Source organism: Brassica napus, chromosome A5 (assembly GCF_020379485.1).
Source record: "Brassica napus cultivar Da-Ae chromosome A5, Da-Ae, whole genome shotgun sequence".
Taxonomy (NCBI): domain Eukaryota; kingdom Viridiplantae; phylum Streptophyta; class Magnoliopsida; order Brassicales; family Brassicaceae; genus Brassica; species Brassica napus.
Window position 1 is genome coordinate 1,857,577 of NC_063438.1, and position 19,923 is coordinate 1,877,499.

General features: G+C 33.8%; 4 protein-coding genes across 17 annotated transcripts; 3 read left to right on the plus strand and 1 right to left on the minus strand.

Annotated features, from left to right (window-relative positions):
• The first annotated feature begins 3,910 nt into the window (after nt 1-3,910).
• LOC106377401 (protodermal factor 1) lies at nt 3,911-5,668 on the plus strand. Its single transcript, XM_013817625.3, has 3 exons — nt 3,911-4,183; nt 4,300-5,041; nt 5,116-5,668. The coding sequence occupies exons 1-3, from the start codon at nt 4,036-4,038 to the stop codon at nt 5,456-5,458; spliced, it is 1,233 nt and encodes a 410-aa protein (XP_013673079.2). The 5' UTR covers nt 3,911-4,035; the 3' UTR covers nt 5,459-5,668.
• A 2,223-nt stretch (nt 5,669-7,891) lies between these two features.
• LOC125574771 (agamous-like MADS-box protein AGL5) lies at nt 7,892-11,994 on the minus strand. 12 transcript variants are annotated; one of them, XM_048780390.1, is made up of 7 exons: nt 11,855-11,986; nt 11,043-11,280; nt 9,055-9,136; nt 8,814-8,975; nt 8,688-8,729; nt 8,553-8,594; nt 7,892-8,262 (listed from the first exon to the last, which is right to left on the minus strand). In XM_048780390.1, exons 2-7 carry the CDS (start codon nt 11,267-11,269, stop codon nt 8,083-8,085), a joined length of 735 nt encoding a protein of 244 aa, XP_048636347.1. In that variant the 5' UTR covers nt 11,270-11,280; nt 11,855-11,986; the 3' UTR covers nt 7,892-8,082. The 12 variants fall into 12 exon arrangements, with proteins under 12 accessions (XP_048636347.1, XP_013673080.1, XP_013673081.1 ...); XM_013817626.3 differs by lacking the exon at nt 11,855-11,986 and adding an exon at nt 11,529-11,812; XM_013817627.3 differs by lacking the exon at nt 11,855-11,986 and adding an exon at nt 11,529-11,666 and having other exon boundaries at nt 11,043-11,286.
• A 1,599-nt stretch (nt 11,995-13,593) lies between these two features.
• On the plus strand, nt 13,594-14,873 carry LOC106375052 (HVA22-like protein f). The gene is made up of 5 exons (XM_013814954.3): nt 13,594-13,921; nt 14,001-14,027; nt 14,101-14,223; nt 14,349-14,601; nt 14,693-14,873. Exons 1-5 carry the CDS (start codon nt 13,875-13,877, stop codon nt 14,717-14,719), a joined length of 477 nt encoding a protein of 158 aa, XP_013670408.1. The 5' UTR covers nt 13,594-13,874; the 3' UTR covers nt 14,720-14,873.
• Nucleotides 14,874-15,841: 968 nt separating this feature from the next.
• On the plus strand, nt 15,842-19,802 carry LOC106377403 (serine/threonine-protein phosphatase 5). Of its 3 annotated transcripts, none has more exons than XM_013817632.3 (13): nt 15,842-16,068; nt 16,577-16,708; nt 16,821-16,990; nt 17,069-17,140; nt 17,430-17,580; nt 17,764-17,872; nt 17,965-18,082; nt 18,262-18,409; nt 18,489-18,737; nt 18,813-18,938; nt 19,018-19,118; nt 19,202-19,276; nt 19,364-19,802. In XM_013817632.3, exons 2-13 carry the CDS (start codon nt 16,633-16,635, stop codon nt 19,421-19,423), a joined length of 1,455 nt encoding a protein of 484 aa, XP_013673086.1. In that variant the 5' UTR covers nt 15,842-16,068; nt 16,577-16,632; the 3' UTR covers nt 19,424-19,802. The 3 variants fall into 3 exon arrangements, with proteins under 3 accessions (XP_013673086.1, XP_013673088.1, XP_013673087.1); XM_013817634.3 differs by having other exon boundaries at nt 15,899-16,068; nt 16,524-16,708; XM_013817633.3 differs by lacking the exon at nt 15,842-16,068 and adding an exon at nt 16,085-16,333.
• The last annotated feature ends 121 nt before the right edge of the window (nt 19,803-19,923 follow it).

The window sequence follows — 19,923 nt, forward strand, 5'->3', positions numbered from 1 at the left end:
TTTGTAGATCTACTATATATGTGTATTATCTATCTACAAATAATTTAGATCTAAATATATTAGTTAAATTTACAATACAACTTACAAAATTATTTCTTAACAACTAAACAACTATAGGTTGACTTTTTAATGTATTTTCTTGTTTTTATTGAATTTTGAGTGAGACAGAAAGAGAGACAGAAAGAGAGACAGTTGCATGTGCTTGGGAGTTGGAATATGCTATAACCAAGACTGTGAATGAATGTATAACATATGAATCTGATCCGCATAATCTCCCTCTTAAATAATTTCATAATATTTTATATTCATGTGTTCATAATAATAGCACAGTATAGTTTAAACACACTTGCTGACGAAATGTTCCATTAGATTTATAGCATTACTGGGAAAATGAGATTATACGCGAATCCCTAAAGATCTGCTGTGGCCGGCTGCTTCTGTTATGTCCAAGTTACGTTGCAAACTGCGCGGGTTAATCGAATTATTCATCACATTTTAAGGTTTCTAGTACGTGCATAAGATTAGTTCTTTGTGTACACTTTAGGGAGTTTATCACGCTCGAACGTTACATTATTCTCAAACTGATAAACTGTATGTACATTATTGGTTGATTCTTGAAATTTAAGCACTTAATTTTTCTTGGCATTGTTCATGCATCTAAGATAAAATTATATGTTTGATAGGAGAAAGGATAGTTTAGAATAAGTAAATAACGAATAACTGGTTAGGAAGTCGCTTTTAAGAGATTCCTTCTTAATATATAGTGCATGTATGAGCAATATCAAAAGAATTTAAAAGGGTTTCCTAACCTTGTAGCGGCACTAAGCATATATAATCAGAGCCGTGCTCACCCTTGTTGAAAAAAAGCAACTGCCTTGGACACCCATTTTTCATTTAAAATTTAGGGCTTCATTTTTACTAAATATACATTCACTTAGGTTTTTATGGAATGCATAACTACAAATTTTATGAAATATTGTTAGAGGTGATTATGTTCATGTATATATTCCATATAAATATATGTTCCTTTACAAAAAAAATATCTTAGATTTCATTTATCGATTTTGTTGAATGCATTTTTATGATTTTCTGCATTTTGTTCTTAATTCATTAATTTAAAATTTAGTTCATATTTTTATAAATATAATTATATGATTTATATGAGTTACAGTAGGATTGAGAAATTTACAAAATATACTTAAAATCTGAAAGTTCAGTATAAAACAAAAAAATGAAATATGATAATAAATATTTATAATAGTATTTTTAAACACCAAAAATCAGAAAATAATTATAGAAAATGAATTTTGCTAAAATTTTAACCTTTCTATAATTATTTTATTTTGATTTTTGTAAAGAGTTATTCTTGACTTAGGCCCCTCAAATGGTAGGCACAGCACTGTATATGATGCTACTTTACGTCGTCGGTTTGCAGAACAAAGTAATTAACATTAAAAAAAAAACTAAATAAGAAAGAGTCTTAGTTGAATTATTCACATTAGGCGATTATCTTAAGCTGTGATTTGTCTTGTAAACTATTATTAGAAGAGTAGGAGCCGCAAGAAAAGGTGATGATGATGATGATGGTTGACATTGACAACAACAATTATACAACGTTATGATGGTCGACAATCATCATCAACGGTATTGTTATATCTATGATCAGTTAGCAAACCCTACTAAAATTACATATTTAATATTTCAAAACGTTTTACTCGAAAAATGCAATTATAACTTCAGCATACAGGTAGGCACAAACACAATATATTATTTGCATGTGTATATTATAAGTATATAGACTTTGATTCCTTGAATGGTCGGGGATTTAATTTAGTATTTAGTACGTTTGGTTAGTTGGATCGCTTTGAACGCTTCGAGTTAAACTGGTCTGTATGTGTGTTGCTGCCCTAGTTTTTGGAGTGATTCAGATTGAACCGTTCTAACCATTAGTGGAAATCACCAAACTGTATCCTATCAAAGTTGATTTTACCATTTGCCATTTCTGATGGATTACACCGCTTTAACTACATCGACATACGGGGAGATGCTTGTTTCGCACAATAACTCAGTTACATTTCTATTGCTTTGGCCTATGAGTCAACTAATGCATACACATTACAAGTCTGAAGTCTTCTAAGCCTAATACAATAAGAGAAGAAGATAAGTATGCGAGTATATTCTGTATTTATCCTAATAAAGAAACAAATCATCTACCGTATAAGACATCTCTAAGTGTCAACGGACTTGAAATGATATACCAACTAACAGACTTTCAAATGTCACTTCTTGGCTCTTGCGTATATTTCTCAAAACCGGAATATTTAGTTAGTATTGGAAATGTAAATGATGATTTTATTTTAGTTTATTTTCAAAGTTACACATGTCATACCGTAACATCACAATGGGATAATGTTTATTCACGTGGTGTCTAGTGTTTAAGTGGGTGAAGGACGCTAATCATGAGTTTTACTAACAAACCCGTAATTCCCATGGCCCTAATCAAAATATGTCGGACGCGACAATATATATTGTGTCCGGGTCCTTAGTTAAGCCATTTGCTTTGGGAACTAGCTCCTAAATTCAATTCAGTCATGAAAGAAGAGCATTCAACCAATAAATTTCAAAATAAATATATGTAGGTAATTAGAAAAGCAATCACTAATTTAAATATCAAATGGCATTAGCGGAAAAACAGTTTGTCGTTTGTTAATCTAAAGTGAATAGAAGAAAAAAACAATCGATGTTGTAGATGGGTTTGAACTGAAATGGTGGAAAAGTGGTTGAGTAGAGTTTTATGAGTTCACCACCATAATAATAAGAAAATAATCCCAAATGCAAACTCCAAATAACTTCAAATATAAAAACAAGTCCTAACAAATTAATCAGATCACAATAGTAAAAGAAAATGCAGAAGCCAGCGAGCCTATACAGTAAGAGAAGTGAATTATTTTGTGAAGCATCAACATAAATGGTTATAATTCTCAGACCCACCTAAACCTACACATTTTTACTACAATTTTTATCTTTCGTTTTTCTTTTGTTTTTCATATTTTTCAGTCTCTAATCAATTTTTTTTCATCTCCTCTTATTTCTTCTTGTGGGTCCTCTTCTCCCTGACCAGTGACCTCTGTGCATCTCCACGTTTTACTAATAGCTTTGCTGTATCTACTGTTACCACTCTTATTGTTACTCAAACTTAAATGTCACTTAAATGCAAACTATATATTTAGGTGAAAACCAAATCAAATAGCAATAAAAAACCACTAAGCACACCAATGATTTATGTCCTGTCCACAAGTCGAGAAGAGTCAAGTGACCTTAGCTTGACTTCTCTTTTAACGTCAGGCGACTACTAATTTAAGTATCTCCTTAACTAAATCTTAGAGAAGCACAAAGACAAAGGGTCTACGTTAAGTCTACCTAGATTCTTGATTAGAGGCTTGCCCTACATTGTAATCACTCATAAGAGTGGAAACTTACTTGGGATTAATTAGCTTCACATGATACCAGAGCTAGCTTGCATTTTCAGATACAAATGTGAAAGGTGTCATGCAATAAAACATAAGCAAATGTGCAAAAAAAAAGAAAACATAAGCAACGTACTGAGTTTAATGAAATGAAAACGTAAACAGTAATACGGATAGCGAGTTAAATCATTCATATGGGAGACAGCTTCTCATACGCGTCCATGCCTTTGCATGAAAAATTAATTTTGACTCTTCTTTCTAGTATTTTTTTGTTTTCTTGTTTTAATTACGATTCAGAATTCCAAGTGTTATTGCAATCACCAGGGGTAATAAATGGGATAGTATAAATGCACCTGCAACATATCAACTAACCACACACAACTCCACCTGTTTGTATTTACTTCAAAAACATCCAAAAACCCTTTTTTGATAAGTAATTCAAAAACCCTTTGCATTTTTTTTTTAAAAAACCCTTGGCTTCCCTCTAATTATAAATCCTAGTTTCCGGTTTCATTCTACCACACAACACCATTTGCACAAACACTTCTGCTTTCTCTTTGTTTTTAAAATGAGAGGGATGAAGAGTCTTACCATTTGGGCTATCTTTGCTGCTGTACTCTCCCAGCAGCTCTTTGCTTCTGTTGCTTCCATAAAGTTTGAGGATGAGAAAACATACTACTCTCCTCCTGACCCAAATGCAGGATCTCCTCCCTCTGGTAAGCAAAAAGAAAAGAACACAGAGACACATGCACTCCCAAATTTGTATGCATTGATAAGAATCTTGATTTTAGTATTTTTACTTGACTGATCATTGTTATTGTGTGACATGCAGGAACTCCTCCATCACACGGAGGATACACTCCAACCCCTTCAACTCCATCACATACCCCTCCTTCTAACTGTGGAAGTCCACCTTACGACCCAAGTCCTCCATCTCACACTCCAACTCCTTCTACTCCATCTCACACTCCTTCAACTCCATCTCACACTCCCTCAACTCCTTCTCATACTCCAACTCCTTCGACTCCATCTCACACACCAACTCCATCACACACTAGTCCTCCTTGCCACTGTGGAACTCCACCTTCACACCCTTCCACACCTTCACGGCCTTCAAGGCCTTCACACCCATCCAGGCCTTCACGCCCTTCCACGCCTTCAAATCCTCCTTCTGGTGGATACTACTCATCTCCTCCACCAAGTACTCCTGTCGTTGTGACTCCACCAACACCCATTGTTGACCCAGGCACACCCAGTACTGGAGGAACCCCTCCTTCTTCTGGTGGATATTACTCATCTCCTCCACCAAGTACTCCAGTCGTTGAGACTCCACCAACACCTATTGTTGACCCAGGCACACCCATCGTTGGAGAAACCCCACCAACTCCTTCTTCTGGTGGATATTACTCATCTCCTCCACCAAGTACTCCAGTCATTGAGACTCCACCAACACCCATTGTTGACCCAGGCACACCCATCATTGGAGGAACCCCACCAACTCCTTTTATTGACCCTGGCACTCCTGGAACCCCCTTCCTTCCTGCTCCTTTTCCACCAATCACTGGAACATGCGAGTAAGTAACAAACATTCCTCTCTAAAATACAATACAATATGGTTTCACATTTGAGTTTTGTTATCTTTGTGCAGTTACTGGAGAAACCACCCTACGTTGATTTGGGGTCTTCTTGGCTGGTGGGGAACTGTTGGAGGAGCTTTTGGTGCAGTCAGTATTCCCAGTAGCATTCCAGGGTTTGATCCTCACATGAACCTTCTTCAGGCTCTTTCCAACACCCGCACAGATGCCATTGGATCTCTCTACCGTGAAGGCACAGCGTCTTGGTTAAACTCAATGGTCAACAATCAGTTCCCTTTCACAACCTCTCAAGTCAGAGACCAGTTTCTGGCAGGACTTTCCTCAACCAAGGCAGCCACAAAACAGGCCCAGACCTTCAAGCTTGCCAATGAAGGTCGTCTTAAGCCTAGAATCTGAAAAGAAGAGAGTTTCATTTCTCAGTTGTTTCTTGGTTTGCATTAAAACAATCTTAGTTAATTATCCTATGCAGTGTGTGCTCAGTATAGTTTTAAGTGTCCTATAGCTTCTAGTAGTCTTTATGATGGATACTACTTTATATTTGATGATGTTGCTGTTTTATTTTTTTCCTTGATCTTGAATAATAATGTAGTAGTTCCCCTGTTTCTCAACCACTGTTCAAGAACGTCCAGAGAAATGTATCCCATGCAAATAAACCTGAAAAAGACATAAACATTTCATTTTTGAAAGATACTAACACGAAGAAGAAACTATAAATAGGATCACAAACATTAATATCAAAAGAGACTGGTAGAAAAGAGAAACTCATCATACTTCATACATAAACAAAGGTACAAGAAAAAGTCAAAAAGTCAAAATATATATAGACTGAAATGCCTACAGAGCAACACATGTCATACTCGCTCCATTAAGTTCTTCATGAGCATTTATATTTTTAATCAGGCCTAAGAGATTTGTCTCGCAAACAAGTCCATGAGACATTAAGATATAGTAGCATTAAAGAAGGGCAGTAGTACATCAGAGATGTGCTGTTGCTGTAATAAACTCGTGGAGTAAATTTTGCAAGCTGGTTCCTCCATGCATTCAAGTTACAAACCCCAAGTTCTACCAAACCAATGAATAAATATCTCGCTACTAATGTAGTAAGAAATTGCATTAATGATATTGAGTTAGTGTTCATGGTTATGAGGAGTAAGCATGTTTTGGAATATCTCTAATCCCAAGCTTTTCTTTGTTCAAGGCTCTTCATACTTATTGGCTGATGCTAACTTATTAATAATCTCCCAACACAATCCATATGAAAGAAAAACTGATAATAATTAATGATCTCTGCATTTCTAAGGATATGAGAAATCAGTTTTAAGCTGCATATGAAAACTACAAGTAGCAGAGTGTAAGCAACTACCTGCTTGTTTTGAAATCATTCTCCTTGTCATTATCATTTATCAGCCTTGTGTTAAAAGAGATGCTCCCTCTCTCATGCCTTCAACATAAATAGAGTGTTGATATGTATATGGAACATAGAGACTTCTAATTGTTTATGGGAGATCTGCAGCTTGTAAAGATAAATGTGCATCTTCCTGGAGGATTAAGACTGTGAACTTTCACTTTGATCTCTGCATGAACAGAGAATAAGGGCAAGCGCAGCTGAAGTCTCTAGCACCGCTTCTCTACAACTAAAACATATAAAAAATTCAGAAAGTCCAAAAGATAAAGTAAAAAACAAGATAGAGGAGAAGAGACTTTTTTGTTTATTGTAGAGACTTTCTCCACTTGTCTTCTTTTTTTAATGGTATACACTTTTTGACAATGACAAAACTTAAGTGTAAAATAAAGTTATATAAGAATAATAAAGTGAGAAATTAGATTTAAGAAACCAAACCAATGCTGATGCTCTAAGTAATGTAATTTTCTATTACTTACAAGTTACAACAGAATTGATGAGATTTTCTTAAGGTTTTATAAGTACATTAAAGGAGATTTGCTATGGTTTTGTAGCTCTGTGATTACTTTTCTTCACGAATTTCACCCTTTTGCAAATGGGATGCGTTGATAATTTAGGCTTGATTTGTGTTACTAGCATGCGCAATTTTTTAAAAAGAGTGCTCACTAAGAGGTTTCTTATCATGTTGATAGAAAAAGTATCATGCCTTTTAACCTAATTAATCACATCCTGCTGCGTTGAGAGAGCTAAATTATTATAGAAAACAATATCCACAGACTAAGACAGATGCCAAAACACATGTATAGAAGAAACAGACAACAGTTTAGCTATAAGAGGCTTTCATTCTCATTTGACTGCTCTTGATAAGACATGTCGCTCCTTTTGGCTGCTCTGCTGCAGTAAAAGTTAGGTCTTTCATGTGTCCTTGCTTTGTAACAGTGGAATCTTGGTTTACTATATAAAACCATGGTGTGAGAGATGCATCATTTGTAATATCATCAGTTTCTCATTTCAAGCTTCTTTCCTCATCGCTGCGCTTTAATTTTCAGGTATACATTTCTTCAAGCACCGTGAGTATCAATCTCATTCCCCTGCTATATATACTCCTCACTAATTCAAGAGACCTTTCTAAGTCTCATTGAACTAACAGATTCTCATATACTGCACAGTGTTAATCTGAGGATTGCTAGCTTCTACCACCAGCTTTAGTAACTCGCTGTCAAAGACCTTAACGCATCCTTTTGTTCCTTGATGACATGTCGCTCGATTTAAGATCCTGTTTCACTGAAGTTACTTGGCGTGCAAGACTCGAGAAATCCACAAACCCTTTTGTGTTTCAGTGGTCTTGTCTACAATTAGTAATCATGAGGTACTATCTACGTTCTCTCTGGTGTAAATTATGTATTAGCTTTATTAGAAACTAGAAATTTAGTTAAGTCTCTTGTCTTAAAGTTACTAGCTGGAACGTACACAATACATTACATATAAATAATCAAGGTACATATGTAACTTAGGTCCCTCTCAAATCGTTACCCGTCTTTATTTTAAGTTGTTTAACCATAATTGTAACATGAATAGACAAATGCATAAGGAGCTTATTTTGTTGATTAGACTTTACTTAAACAAGTTGGAGAGGTGGTTGGTTTTGGTCGGAGGAGTTCTGATTTGGTTCAAGAAGGTTAACCGGAATATAGTTCCGGTTGTACTGCTCCGACTGATGAGAAGATGACTCGTAAACCGTCCCTTGTTGATGTATCACACTCGCTTCCTGCTGCTGCATTCCCGCTCTTTCGTTTATCTGTAGAATTATATAAAATTAACTTGCTCATCGAAGAGATAAATTGTATATATATTGAAAAAAAAAAATCAAAATGCAAACAAAAAGCATATACTCCCTAGCTATGTTTGTAAAAGATATATGTCTATGCTTTGATACGTATTAAAAATATATTAAATTTTAATAAATAAATGTATTATTTTCGTATTTATCAACTTCCAATAATTTTATACCAATAGTATTTTAATAAATAAATGTATTATAAAAAATATTTATATTTCTGAAAGAGAGAGAGAGAGTATTGATAAGACCTTGGATCGGAGATACATGTTATCGTTTTGAAGCTCGATCTCCTACATGAACATAAAAGGGAGCTAATGTTACGAAAGAGAAGATTGTTATAGAAAGTAGGGTTACTTGTTGAGGAAGACATGACTTTTAATTACCCTTTTTTGCATGTACTCTATCTCTGCAACTAGCATCTCATGCTGGGCGAAGAATAAAACGTAAGGGTCAAGAATCAGATCAAGTCGAAGCATATAAAGGGATTGAAGGAAGTGAAAGTTATTAACCTTCTTGGAGCGGACACGACCGATGCCTTTTTCAAGCCTACCTTCGAGGTTCTTGAGTTCCTTGAGGTTCAAGGAACCGAGAGATTCACCAAGAATGTGTCTGTTCAGATTCTGAATGTCCCGGATCTGTCTCCGTAGCTTAGATGACTCTTGCTGATAGTACTTCATCAAGTGTTCAGTAAAGTCAGAAACTGAAACAAGAAGAAACGTAGTGGTAAAGTAACTAATTACGGAAGCTTACTTGAGTATTAGCTTCAGTGACGGAAGGAGGATTAACAGCGTCGGAGCAAGCTTTCTTGTACCTTTCGATCGTTCCTCTTACACTTTTGATTAATTGTACGATTTCGCCAACATCCACAAAAATAAAATACAAGAGTTAGTAAATTAGAAGTTTATAAGCAAAGACATATTGTACATATCCTATATATAAATTACATCTTTATCGACTTCTACGCATGGTTAATCTATTCAGTGATCGATTTGACCAAAAATATTTCATTATGAATCGTTTGATATGTTATAACCAAGTTCATTAAGAGTGACATTACTGTATGGGTACTAATGTATAGATGTCTAATTTCATTTTGTTGATTTATTTTTGTGGTAGGTAAAAATAAAAATACATCAATATGAAACCTTATTATAAGCTTCTTAAGAATGGAAATTTTCTAACAATGTGTCCAAACTTTCATATAATACAAAATTCAAATTTCCTTATAGGTTCGAAAACACTACTAGACTTGAGATTTCCCTTATAACATGTATTTTTGGCTATAATAAAAGTGTTTCAAAATAAAATAAAAAAAAGATATATATAATACATATCATACCTGAATTAGAGTTTTAGTTAGTACTACAACATGTGTAAATGAATAGAATTAATTGGGAGCGATTACTGTTTTAACCAAGGAAGTGAAATTCCTAGATCCTTAAATTTGAGAAAAAAGCTAGACATATTTGTATATAACGTTATCATTTTCACTATTTAATTTGTGATGTATGATGACAAGTTGAGGTTGAGAAATGTCAAAAGGCATTAAAGCATGAGGACGTTCGAAATAAGAAAGATAGTGTAAATTTTAGCTACGCATTTGAAAATAGAAACCTAGAAATTACAAATTTCTACATACCTACCTACTAGACCAAATGCATTCCTCTTTTGTTAATCAGATTAGTTGGGTATTCAACTAAACCTACTTTTATAAAATCGTGATGTCACATACACATTTACTATATGTAGAATCTTTACACGTTGGTAAATAATGAAAATTTTCTTTAGTCGTGTGAAGTCTATATTGTAACTACAAATTTTCTAGTTAAGTCTTAAATCCATGATATGAGACTTGACTTTAAGAAAATTAGATTATAGATCCTCAACTTATCTGTGGTATCAACCAACCAAAAATCAACAGATTAATCTTTTCTAAAACAATCAAAATGTAGAAAAGAACATGAGCTGTTAATAGCTGGAAACTTTGATAGAAATGGAAATGACTAGTCCCCAACTTGGAGTGGGGAAAATAATAATCAAAAGTCAAATTTTCTGTTTATTTTTATTTTTTGATTGATTGATGATTAATTAATTAGTGACACAACCACAAGCTTTGTCCCCTAAACATTTCTTGATTTAACAGATCAAATGACTGGTTTTATAGAGAAGTGTCAGAAGACAAAACACCCGTCTCCCCCTAGCTAGTGTATCAATTTTTTAAGGAATCTACTTAGCTTTATATAGCCATTATATGAAATATAATATTATATTTTGTCAAGAACCCTACTTTTTTCACTACTATGATGGAATCCTAATTATGATCAATCTGCAGAAATAAACCTGATGGGTCATCAAATTTATCGAAATGTCATGTAGAACTGACATACGTAGATACATACAGATAGGCTGTACTATAAAGATCTAGTAAAAGAAAAAAAAAAGTGACTGGTACAAGGTATGGAGATGCTAATTAATTATTATCATAGAAGACCTCACAGCTTTTTCAAGAGAGAGAAGCAAATAGATTAGAGTTTTCCCTAAAGCAAAACTAGGGTTCTTGGGTACAAACCCTAATTTTGGTACACACATATAAATCAAAGTTTTCAGCAAAGAGTTGAGACTCAGAGAAACTTTAAAAGAAGAGAAAAGAAACCACAAAGAGAAAACCCATAAAGATTCAAAACCCAGAGAAAACAAACAATCAAGATCTAAAAGAAGTTAATAGATGCTTATCTTACCTGTTGTTGGCGTACTCGTAGAGACGACCGCGAGTGGAGAAGATGACAAGAGCAACCTCAGCGTCACACAAGACAGAGAGCTCATAAGCTTTCTTGAGCAGACCATTGCGTCTTTTGCAGAAAGTGACTTGGCGATTCGTGGTGTTCTCTATCCTCTTTATCTCTATCTTCCCTCTCCCTATCTTCTTGCTGCTCTCTGCTACTTCATCACTCGCACCACCCTCCATTTATATCAACCCTATAGCTTAAAGATAAACCAAACACAGTCAAACACTACACACACGCTGAGAGAGATCAAATAAAATCTTTTTGGACTCCATCTACTATAGCTAGCTACTATCTAGGTTCTAAGATCGATCTCAAGGGAGAAAAGCAAGAGATGAAATGAAAAACACTCCAAGATTCAAGGATTGGATGAAGAAAAAAAGGAAGAACCTCTGATTATAAAACTTGAGTTTTTAGGTTAACTTAGTGTAATTGTTATACCTGGGTTTGTATGACTGTGATCAGAAATAAAAGAAGGAGAAGTGAGAAGGGAAGATGAAATCTAGCTAAGAGAATTAAAATGTTCTTGGCTAAAGATACTATTCTTATTAATTAATTCAGTACCACTTAACTGCTGCTTCCCACTTTATTTTTGTTTCGATTTCTGTTTTGGTTTACAATTTCTCTTAAAGGAATATTTCCTTGAAAGTATTTAAAAACCCACTTGCAGAAAACAGAAGGTTTGGTAGTTTTATTCAAACTGAAATGTTATAAAAGAAAAATAAAGAAAGAAAATGGACCATTACTCTAAAACAAAAATCTCATACCTAATTCTTTTAATTCTCTATGTATATATATACATTTAGATCGCAATCTGAAAATTGATGGGAATTAAGGAGTAGAAAATAACAAAATAGAAAAATAAAGAAGACGAAGAGAGTTGGGTTTGGATTGGGTGGGAGAGAGCATTGAAGGAGGACCATCCAATTTTTCTTTCATGTCTATGGAAAAAAAGAGAGGTATGGGCTCTGTTTCTCATCAGAATCAACTTTTGGAAATTCTCCTTTTTGGGTAAATCTTTTTTTTTTATTTCTTCTTTTCTTTTTATTGCCCTACTCCTACATTAATATGAAGCTGGTATAGTATTAATGCTATTATATTTTTGAATTATTGTATTCCAATTAAACAAAACTTAACCCAACTGACATGAAGTTTTACAACTTATCATGTATCATGAGAGCCAATGAATGAGATAATTCAGGTTTAATTAATTGCCCTTTTATACATTTTGAATTTGTGTTTACGTTTGGATACTAAGTGCGATATTTCAAGTTAGGAATTTAGAGTGGATCCTTAACTTCGGAATTTTGTTATTAGTTTCATGAGCTGATTCTTTGATTCATAAACAGTTGCACATGATGTAAATATGTTTTTGCATGAATAAATTTAATATTCATTCAAAAAAAAAAGAAAGATATTTCAAGTTAAATTAAAAAAAAACATAAAATATTAGTGTTCTTAGACTAAAATGTAAAATCAAACGCAGAACTTAAGAAAAATAATAATGGTTTGGGTTAAGATTTAAGAACAATTGCTCGATAAATAGTTTAATTGGTTTTGTCTTTTCGAAATCTTATGTTTGAGAGTCTTATTCTTGGAAAATTGGTTAGTCCAACGGCATCTTGAATATTAGAGGTTTATTGTTTTGCCGTAATATCATCCACATATTAATTTAAGCAAGAAATTGCATCATGCAGGGGACAGTATAATTAGGGAAGATGAAACTAATCTAGTAAATGAGAGAAGAGAGCCCAGGGAGGATTACTTATCACATGTGTAGTCATTATCCATAAACCCTATCATAGATTTGCATTAATTAATTTTAGTTACAAAAGGCAACTATATAACTCCTTTTGGTTTTGCCCATACCCCATCATTTTCCTTGTACTTACTTTCTATTCAATTTTCTTCACGAGCAACATCTACATATCCACCTTCATTACAAATTAAGCTTTAGATTGTGTAAACATAATTTCAGGAAGGAACTTGAGATCTGGTAGGGCTTTATTTACTTTCTTTGTAAATTTTCTTCACGTGGTTTGAAATTTGAATGCTCTGATTCTCCATCCTTGATAGTTAGCGTGTGAAGAAACCATAATTTCATATTAGGTTGATTGTTTACTAGCCCAGTGACAAAAAAACTTCTCATCAAATAAGATAATAATGAAAAGAAAAGTATATAGTTGCGTAGAAAGAGAGGCAACATAAATGTTACTTTTACCAGCTCAGTGACAAAAAAATATTAATCTTTCTCACATAAAATGATCACTAATAAACTTAATTTAATAAAGACAAGTACACATGTACATGGGTAAGAAAAATCAGTTAAAGACTCAGATTAGACAAGTAAATTACCCAAATTGCACAAAGCCGCGGACTAAATGATCATTATCAACTTGTGTAATACGTCCAATATCGGTAATTAATGCACGAGTTATTGATGACTCACTCTTGTGCACAAAGAAAAGAATCTCGTTTAAAATATTAACTGAAGAGAGTTATACTAAACCTAATACTTTAGTTTTCCCTTCATATGAAATTTTCACCCACAATTACTCCATATTTTTTATTTTCCTTGAACATAGAAGAAATATCTAAGTTCATGAAATGTATCAACGGGTTGCAGATCCTTTACCTTGCTTGTTACCTTATTCACAAAAGATTCTTGCTTGAAGAAAACTTTAACTTTTGTGTATATATCCAACGCCGTAGTGCTAAAGACGTTTGTTCAAAGAGATAAACAAAAAGAACAAAATCTTTTAAGACAGACAGAGTAAACGCTAAAAAATGGGTGTACTTATTGTAATTGCAAAACGTTTTGATGCTCTGATTGGGTATGTTTTTCATTCAAATCTTTGTCTCGTAAGATTTTTTTAAGTTTATTTAACATCTTCATGTTCTTGGTACATGCAGGCCGGGAGTTATGCTTCTCTACCCTTTGTAAGTGAATCAATTTTTAAACTTCATGGTTTATATATAAAAATAAATAATTATTAACTCAATGAATGAATAGGTATGCATCGTTACGAGCAATAGAGAGTCCAACGATGTTAGATGATCAACAATGGCTTACATATTGGATCATTTACTCCTTAACTACAATATTCGAATTATCCGTTTGGAGAGTCCTTGCCTGGTAATAATAATGACACTCCTCTTAAAATTCTATTACGATTCAGATATACAAGTACTACTATAATATGTACATAAAGAATTAAAGACTAATATAAAATATTAATTGTTGTCTTTGGTATTTTGCAGGCTACCGTTTTGGCCATACTTGAAACTTTTGTTCTGCATGTGGTTGGTGTTACCAATGTTCAGTGGTGCAGCGTACATCTACTCCAATTTTGTGAGAAAATACGTTCAGTTTGGAATGCATGTTGGAGAAGGAACGAGTTATACAGATGAACAGAGAAGAGTTTTACAGATGATGAGTCTTGATGCTAGAAAATCGGTTCAAGATTATGTTGACCGGTTTGGATGGGATTCTGTTGAGAAAGCAATCAAAGCGGTATGATTCTTTTTTTGTTATTTTTTCTTACAAATATATAGTCCAATACATGTTTTGGATTTTAACTTTATTATTCTGTGTTTAATTTTAGGCTGAACGAGAAACGAAAAAGCATTGAGATGGAAGATTAAGAATCAAGAAACATTGCTCTTTGTTTTCTTGATTTCGAAAGTGTTTGTATGTTCATGTGTTATAGATTGTATAGCGTAAAACTTCGATGGTAAAAAAAATGATATGGTTGAAAATGAACGGTAAAAAAATTGTGTTCTTCACTATGAGCAAAGATACTAATAGAGAAGCCATCTGTCTTTCAAAAAACACTAATCGGTTTTACCAAAAAAAAAAACACTAATCGGATTCATTTTCGATGACTCTTGGTTTGATTAAACAAACATCAGGAGACGTTTCGAATTAACATAAGAATCTAATACTCTTGTGCCTTAACCCAAATAATCGAGAAGCGCATCTTTATAACAAGCTGAAAGTAAGTTTTTATTTTATTAGACTTTATATTGAATGGTTTATTTTAGTTTAACTAAACCGTGTAATCCAGTTATAAAGTGCAATACTTAAGTACACTTATATACTTATATACAGTAAAAACTCTAAAAATTATTAATATTGAGACTATAATATTTTATTAATTTCTAAAACTACAATTTATGTATTTAGAATATATTTTTATAAAATAAAATAGTTATTTTACAGTATCAACTCTAATTATTTTTTAGAAATTAAAATTTTAGTTATTTTATTATATTATTTAGTGTATATAAAGTATGTTTCTTAAAATTTAAATCTGAATTTAGATACAATTTTACTAAACATATCAAAATATATTGAAGTGTTAAGAAAAATAGAAATGAATTATATTCTAAAAAAATTAATACAATATTTTGTTTATACTTATATAAAATTTATGTATATATATAAATTATTAATTTATATTTACATAAGAGTTTTATAAATTTATTACTATTGAATTATATCATATTATAAACTGGAGTTAATTCAAAACCGAAAAATTATTGTATATTGAGTTTTTGTAATAGAAGTTTTTTTTTTTTTTGGCATCCATTGTAGAAGTTGATAACTAAACCGTTCAGTATAAAGTCTAACATGTTTACTAATGGAATTAACCGGTCTTCGTCTCTTGACTTATAAACCCGTGACTACTAGGCCCAAAAGCCCCATAGCACACGAGATATATTTACGTACGAACTGTTTTATCTTATTTTCCATATATGAAATTATAGTTTTTTTTTATATTCGACTTCCCTCTTGCTACTGGTAAATTAATTTAGTGAGAAAGTTAAATACTTTTTTCTTTTTTTCCAAAAACCCTTGCCATAGATTCAAAGCGCATAAAATCTATTGACCAACATAGGTTTTGTTGGCCTTCTCTTAAAACCTGCCTGCCTCACACTCGTCAACCTCTCTTACCTCTTCCTCTGTCGCCAGCCAAGGGTATTAAATCTACCTTCGTTAATTAATTGGTCTTCTGCTAATTTTCAGACAAAACACATGTCTTCCTTCTATTGTTTGTCCTGTTTTGCTTTTTGTATATCTTATCTGAGTTTTTTCAATAGATCCTTTCATTGAATTTGTCTGTAACTGACCTTATCCACTTCTTACGTCCATGAATTTGCCTTAGATGATGTCCAAACGATGCACAATATGATAAAGCTCACAACTTTATGTTCTCTGTTCATGTTTCAACTTAACTGATTGTGTACGAATGATTTATTTTGTTTGTGAATTGAGTTCTGAATCTCGTTACATGTGTCTAAAGTCAATTTGATGTATTATGATGAATAAAGATTTAAACTTTACTTAGGGGTTGAGTATCATTGCAGTCTTTAAAGCTCTTAAATTACTCATTTTTAAGTAGAAATTAATTACTTAATTGAATTTTTGAGTAGATGCTCATGGAATTGGCCAGCTGATTGTGGTTATTACTCTTGTGTTCAATCAGTTCTGGCTTCACTGGATAACTAAGACAGTACGAGATAAGTCTGTTCTGATAACAACATGGAGACTAAGAATGAAAACTCTGATGTTTCACGGGCCGAGGAGATGAAGAATCAGGCCAACGAAGCTTTTAAAGGTCTGTTGTACTTTTGCCTTAAAAAAACATTAACAGAACCTTTCAGAACCAGTTTTGATTTCAATTTTCAACACTTTTTTATTGGAATCTAATTATTATTAGTTGCTTACAGGTCACAAATTCTCCCAGGCTATTGATCTTTATACACAAGCTATAGAACTCAACGGCAACAACGCTGTGTATTGGGCAAACCGTGCATTTGCTCACACAAAGTTGGAGGAATATGGCAGTGCAATACAGGACGCATCAAAGGCCATTGAAATTGATCCAAAATACTCAAAGGTAAACATTGTTTGCCTACTCTTGTTATCACTTAGGTTCAGCCTTGTTGGTTTGCTGATTATATAAAATGAACCACAGGGCTATTACAGACGCGGTGCTGCTTATCTTGCCATGGGAAAATTTAAGGATGCCTTGAAAGACTTCCAACAAGTAATGTTTTGTAGCAGCCATTTATATTCTCTATTGTTTGGTAGCTGTCCGTCTGATAGTTCTTGTCCTAAACTTTTTGAGCAATGTCAAAAAATAGTTAAGATGAAATGTTGTAGGCATGTAGCTTGAATTAACCCAAAAAGGTCATAACTTGATTGTTTTGATTTGATCAAATGATAAATAATAATATGTGTGAAGAGTTTGGTGATGGAATCACTTTATCTGTTAAGAGAGATTTGTGTGTCTGTCTCCGGTATAGCTGACATGGTCTACTATTTTATATTTTTAGGTTAAAAGGATATGTCCTAATGACCCTGATGCGACAAGAAAGCTAAGGGAGTGTGAGAAAGCAGTGAAGAAACTGAAATTTGAAGAAGCAATCTCTGTACCTGTGTCTGAAAGGATCTCGGTGGCTGAGTCCATTGACTTCCACACAATTGGTATCTCTCCATCTTACTTGCTTATCCTTCTGTTGTCTTATGGCTTGCAGTTTGTTATGACATGTCTTTGATTCAGTAGTTGTAGCTTTAGACTAGTAATCAATCTTCTACCTATTGTCACATAATAGAGGTTGTATCCCCTTATCAATTCTACTGATATTCTTTTTTGCAATTTCATTGTAGAGGTTGAATCACAATACTCTGGTGCTAGAATCGAGGGAGAGGAAGTCACCTTGGATTTTGTGAAACAGATGCTGGAAGAGTTCAAGAACCAAAAGACATTGCATAAACGGTTTGTTTAGTTTGGTGTAGTGTTGAACTTAATTAACACATTGTTCATTTGTTTGTAGGCTAACTGCTTAATATTCTTCTTAATATTTGTAGGTATGCATATCAAATTGTCTTACAGACAAGGAAAATCTTGCAAGCACTGCCTTCCCTGGTTGATATCAGTGTACCTAACGGCAAGCATTTCACGGTCTGCGGTGATGTTCATGGTCAGGTGGGCTTTCGTTTCTCTCAAATGAATCTGAGAGCCTCCATAATCTTCAGTTCTCTTTGACTGTACATGTTTGAAATTGCATTAAACGCTGCACATACTAACTGGTTTTATCAAGGACTGTGTAGTGTGTTGTTTACCTGTATTGGTTCTGCTTCTGACACGTTATTTTATTTTCGCAGTTCTACGATCTCTTAAACATCTTTGAGCTTAACGGCCTCCCTTCCGAGGAGAATCCATACTTGTTCAATGGTGACTTTGTGGACAGAGGATCCTTTTCTGTGGAGATAATCCTGACTCTGTTTGCCTTTAAGTGCATGAGTCCCTCATGTAAGTTCTTTAAAGTACTCTGAATACTTGTTGTATTACTTCTCTTGCTTTAACCATATTGTTATTTGTGAAATTGCAGCCATTTATCTAGCTAGAGGGAATCACGAGAGCAAGAGCATGAACAAGATATATGGCTTTGAGGGTGAGGTTCGGTCCAAGTTGAGTGAGAAGTTCGTTGAACTCTTTGCCGAGGTCTTCTGTTATCTTCCTTTGGCTCACGTGATCAACGAGAAGATATTTGTGGTGCATGGAGGCCTCTTCAGTGTCGATGGCGTTAAGCTCTCGGACATCAGAGCCATTGATCGATTCTGTGAGCCTCCTGAGGAAGGTATGTTTCCATCATACACATCTTTTTGTAAGGTTGTTTATGTGAATCATCTAATTTTTTATAAGAATTTCTCAGGATTGATGTGTGAGCTGTTGTGGAGTGATCCTCAACCTCTCCCTGGAAGAGGCCCAAGCAAGAGAGGAGTTGGTCTCTCATTTGGTGGAGATGTAACGAAAAGGTTTTTGGAAGACAACAATCTAGGTCAGTGTAGCTTCCCTGTGTTATAGATGGTTTTCACCAATTGATTCTGATATTGACTAATATTTTTATAATGTGGAAGATTTGGTGGTGCGGTCACATGAAGTAAAGGATGAAGGATACGAGGTTGATCATGATGGTAAACTCATCACTGTCTTCTCTGCACCAAACTACTGTGATCAGGTAACATCTGAAACTCCTCTTTGTAACAATACCAACTTGCATACTTGATTCTTACTTAGACATCAACTTATGTATTGTTGCAGATGGGTAACAAGGGAGCCTTCATTCGCTTTGAAGCTCCAGATATGAAGCCAAACATTGTTACATTCACAGCAGTGGTGAGTCTAGTATTAGCTTTTGCATCATTGTTTTAGATTCGTTTGAAGATTCTTCTGATATTCTGATTTTTTTTTGTGATTTCACAGCCTCATCCGGATGTGAAGCCAATGGCCTATGCAAGCAATTTTATGAGGATGTTCAACTAACTGAGCAGAAAAGCTTCTTCAACGCAAATGCTAAAGCAGACTCCAGACCAAAAGTGTTTCAGAAACATAATCGTATAAGTTTTTTTTTTGCTTTTTCTATCATCTTCTGCAGTTTTTTTCATGTTGTTTCAGAAAAGGGAGCCCATGATATAATTAAAAGGTACAGTATCCAGATTTAATCGGTTTTCTTCTTTTTGATAAAGATGTTCCCTCTTGCTCTAAAGCTTCTACAGTAACTTTTGTATTGTCTTCTTAGAGGGGTTAATGGAGCATTCTTATTTTTAGATGAAAATCTTGGTGCACAACAAAAGAGTGACCAAATGACCCCAAAAAAACTATGTACAAACATGTTTTTTAAAAGCCTCTTGTTTGCTTCTTATATTATACACCTTGAGATTCTTTTTGAAGTAGGATTTGATTCACATATTCAGACAAAAACAACAAATAAGGACAGACAGATGTAACAACAGTGTGTAATTTCTTCCAACAGTTTTTCTCAT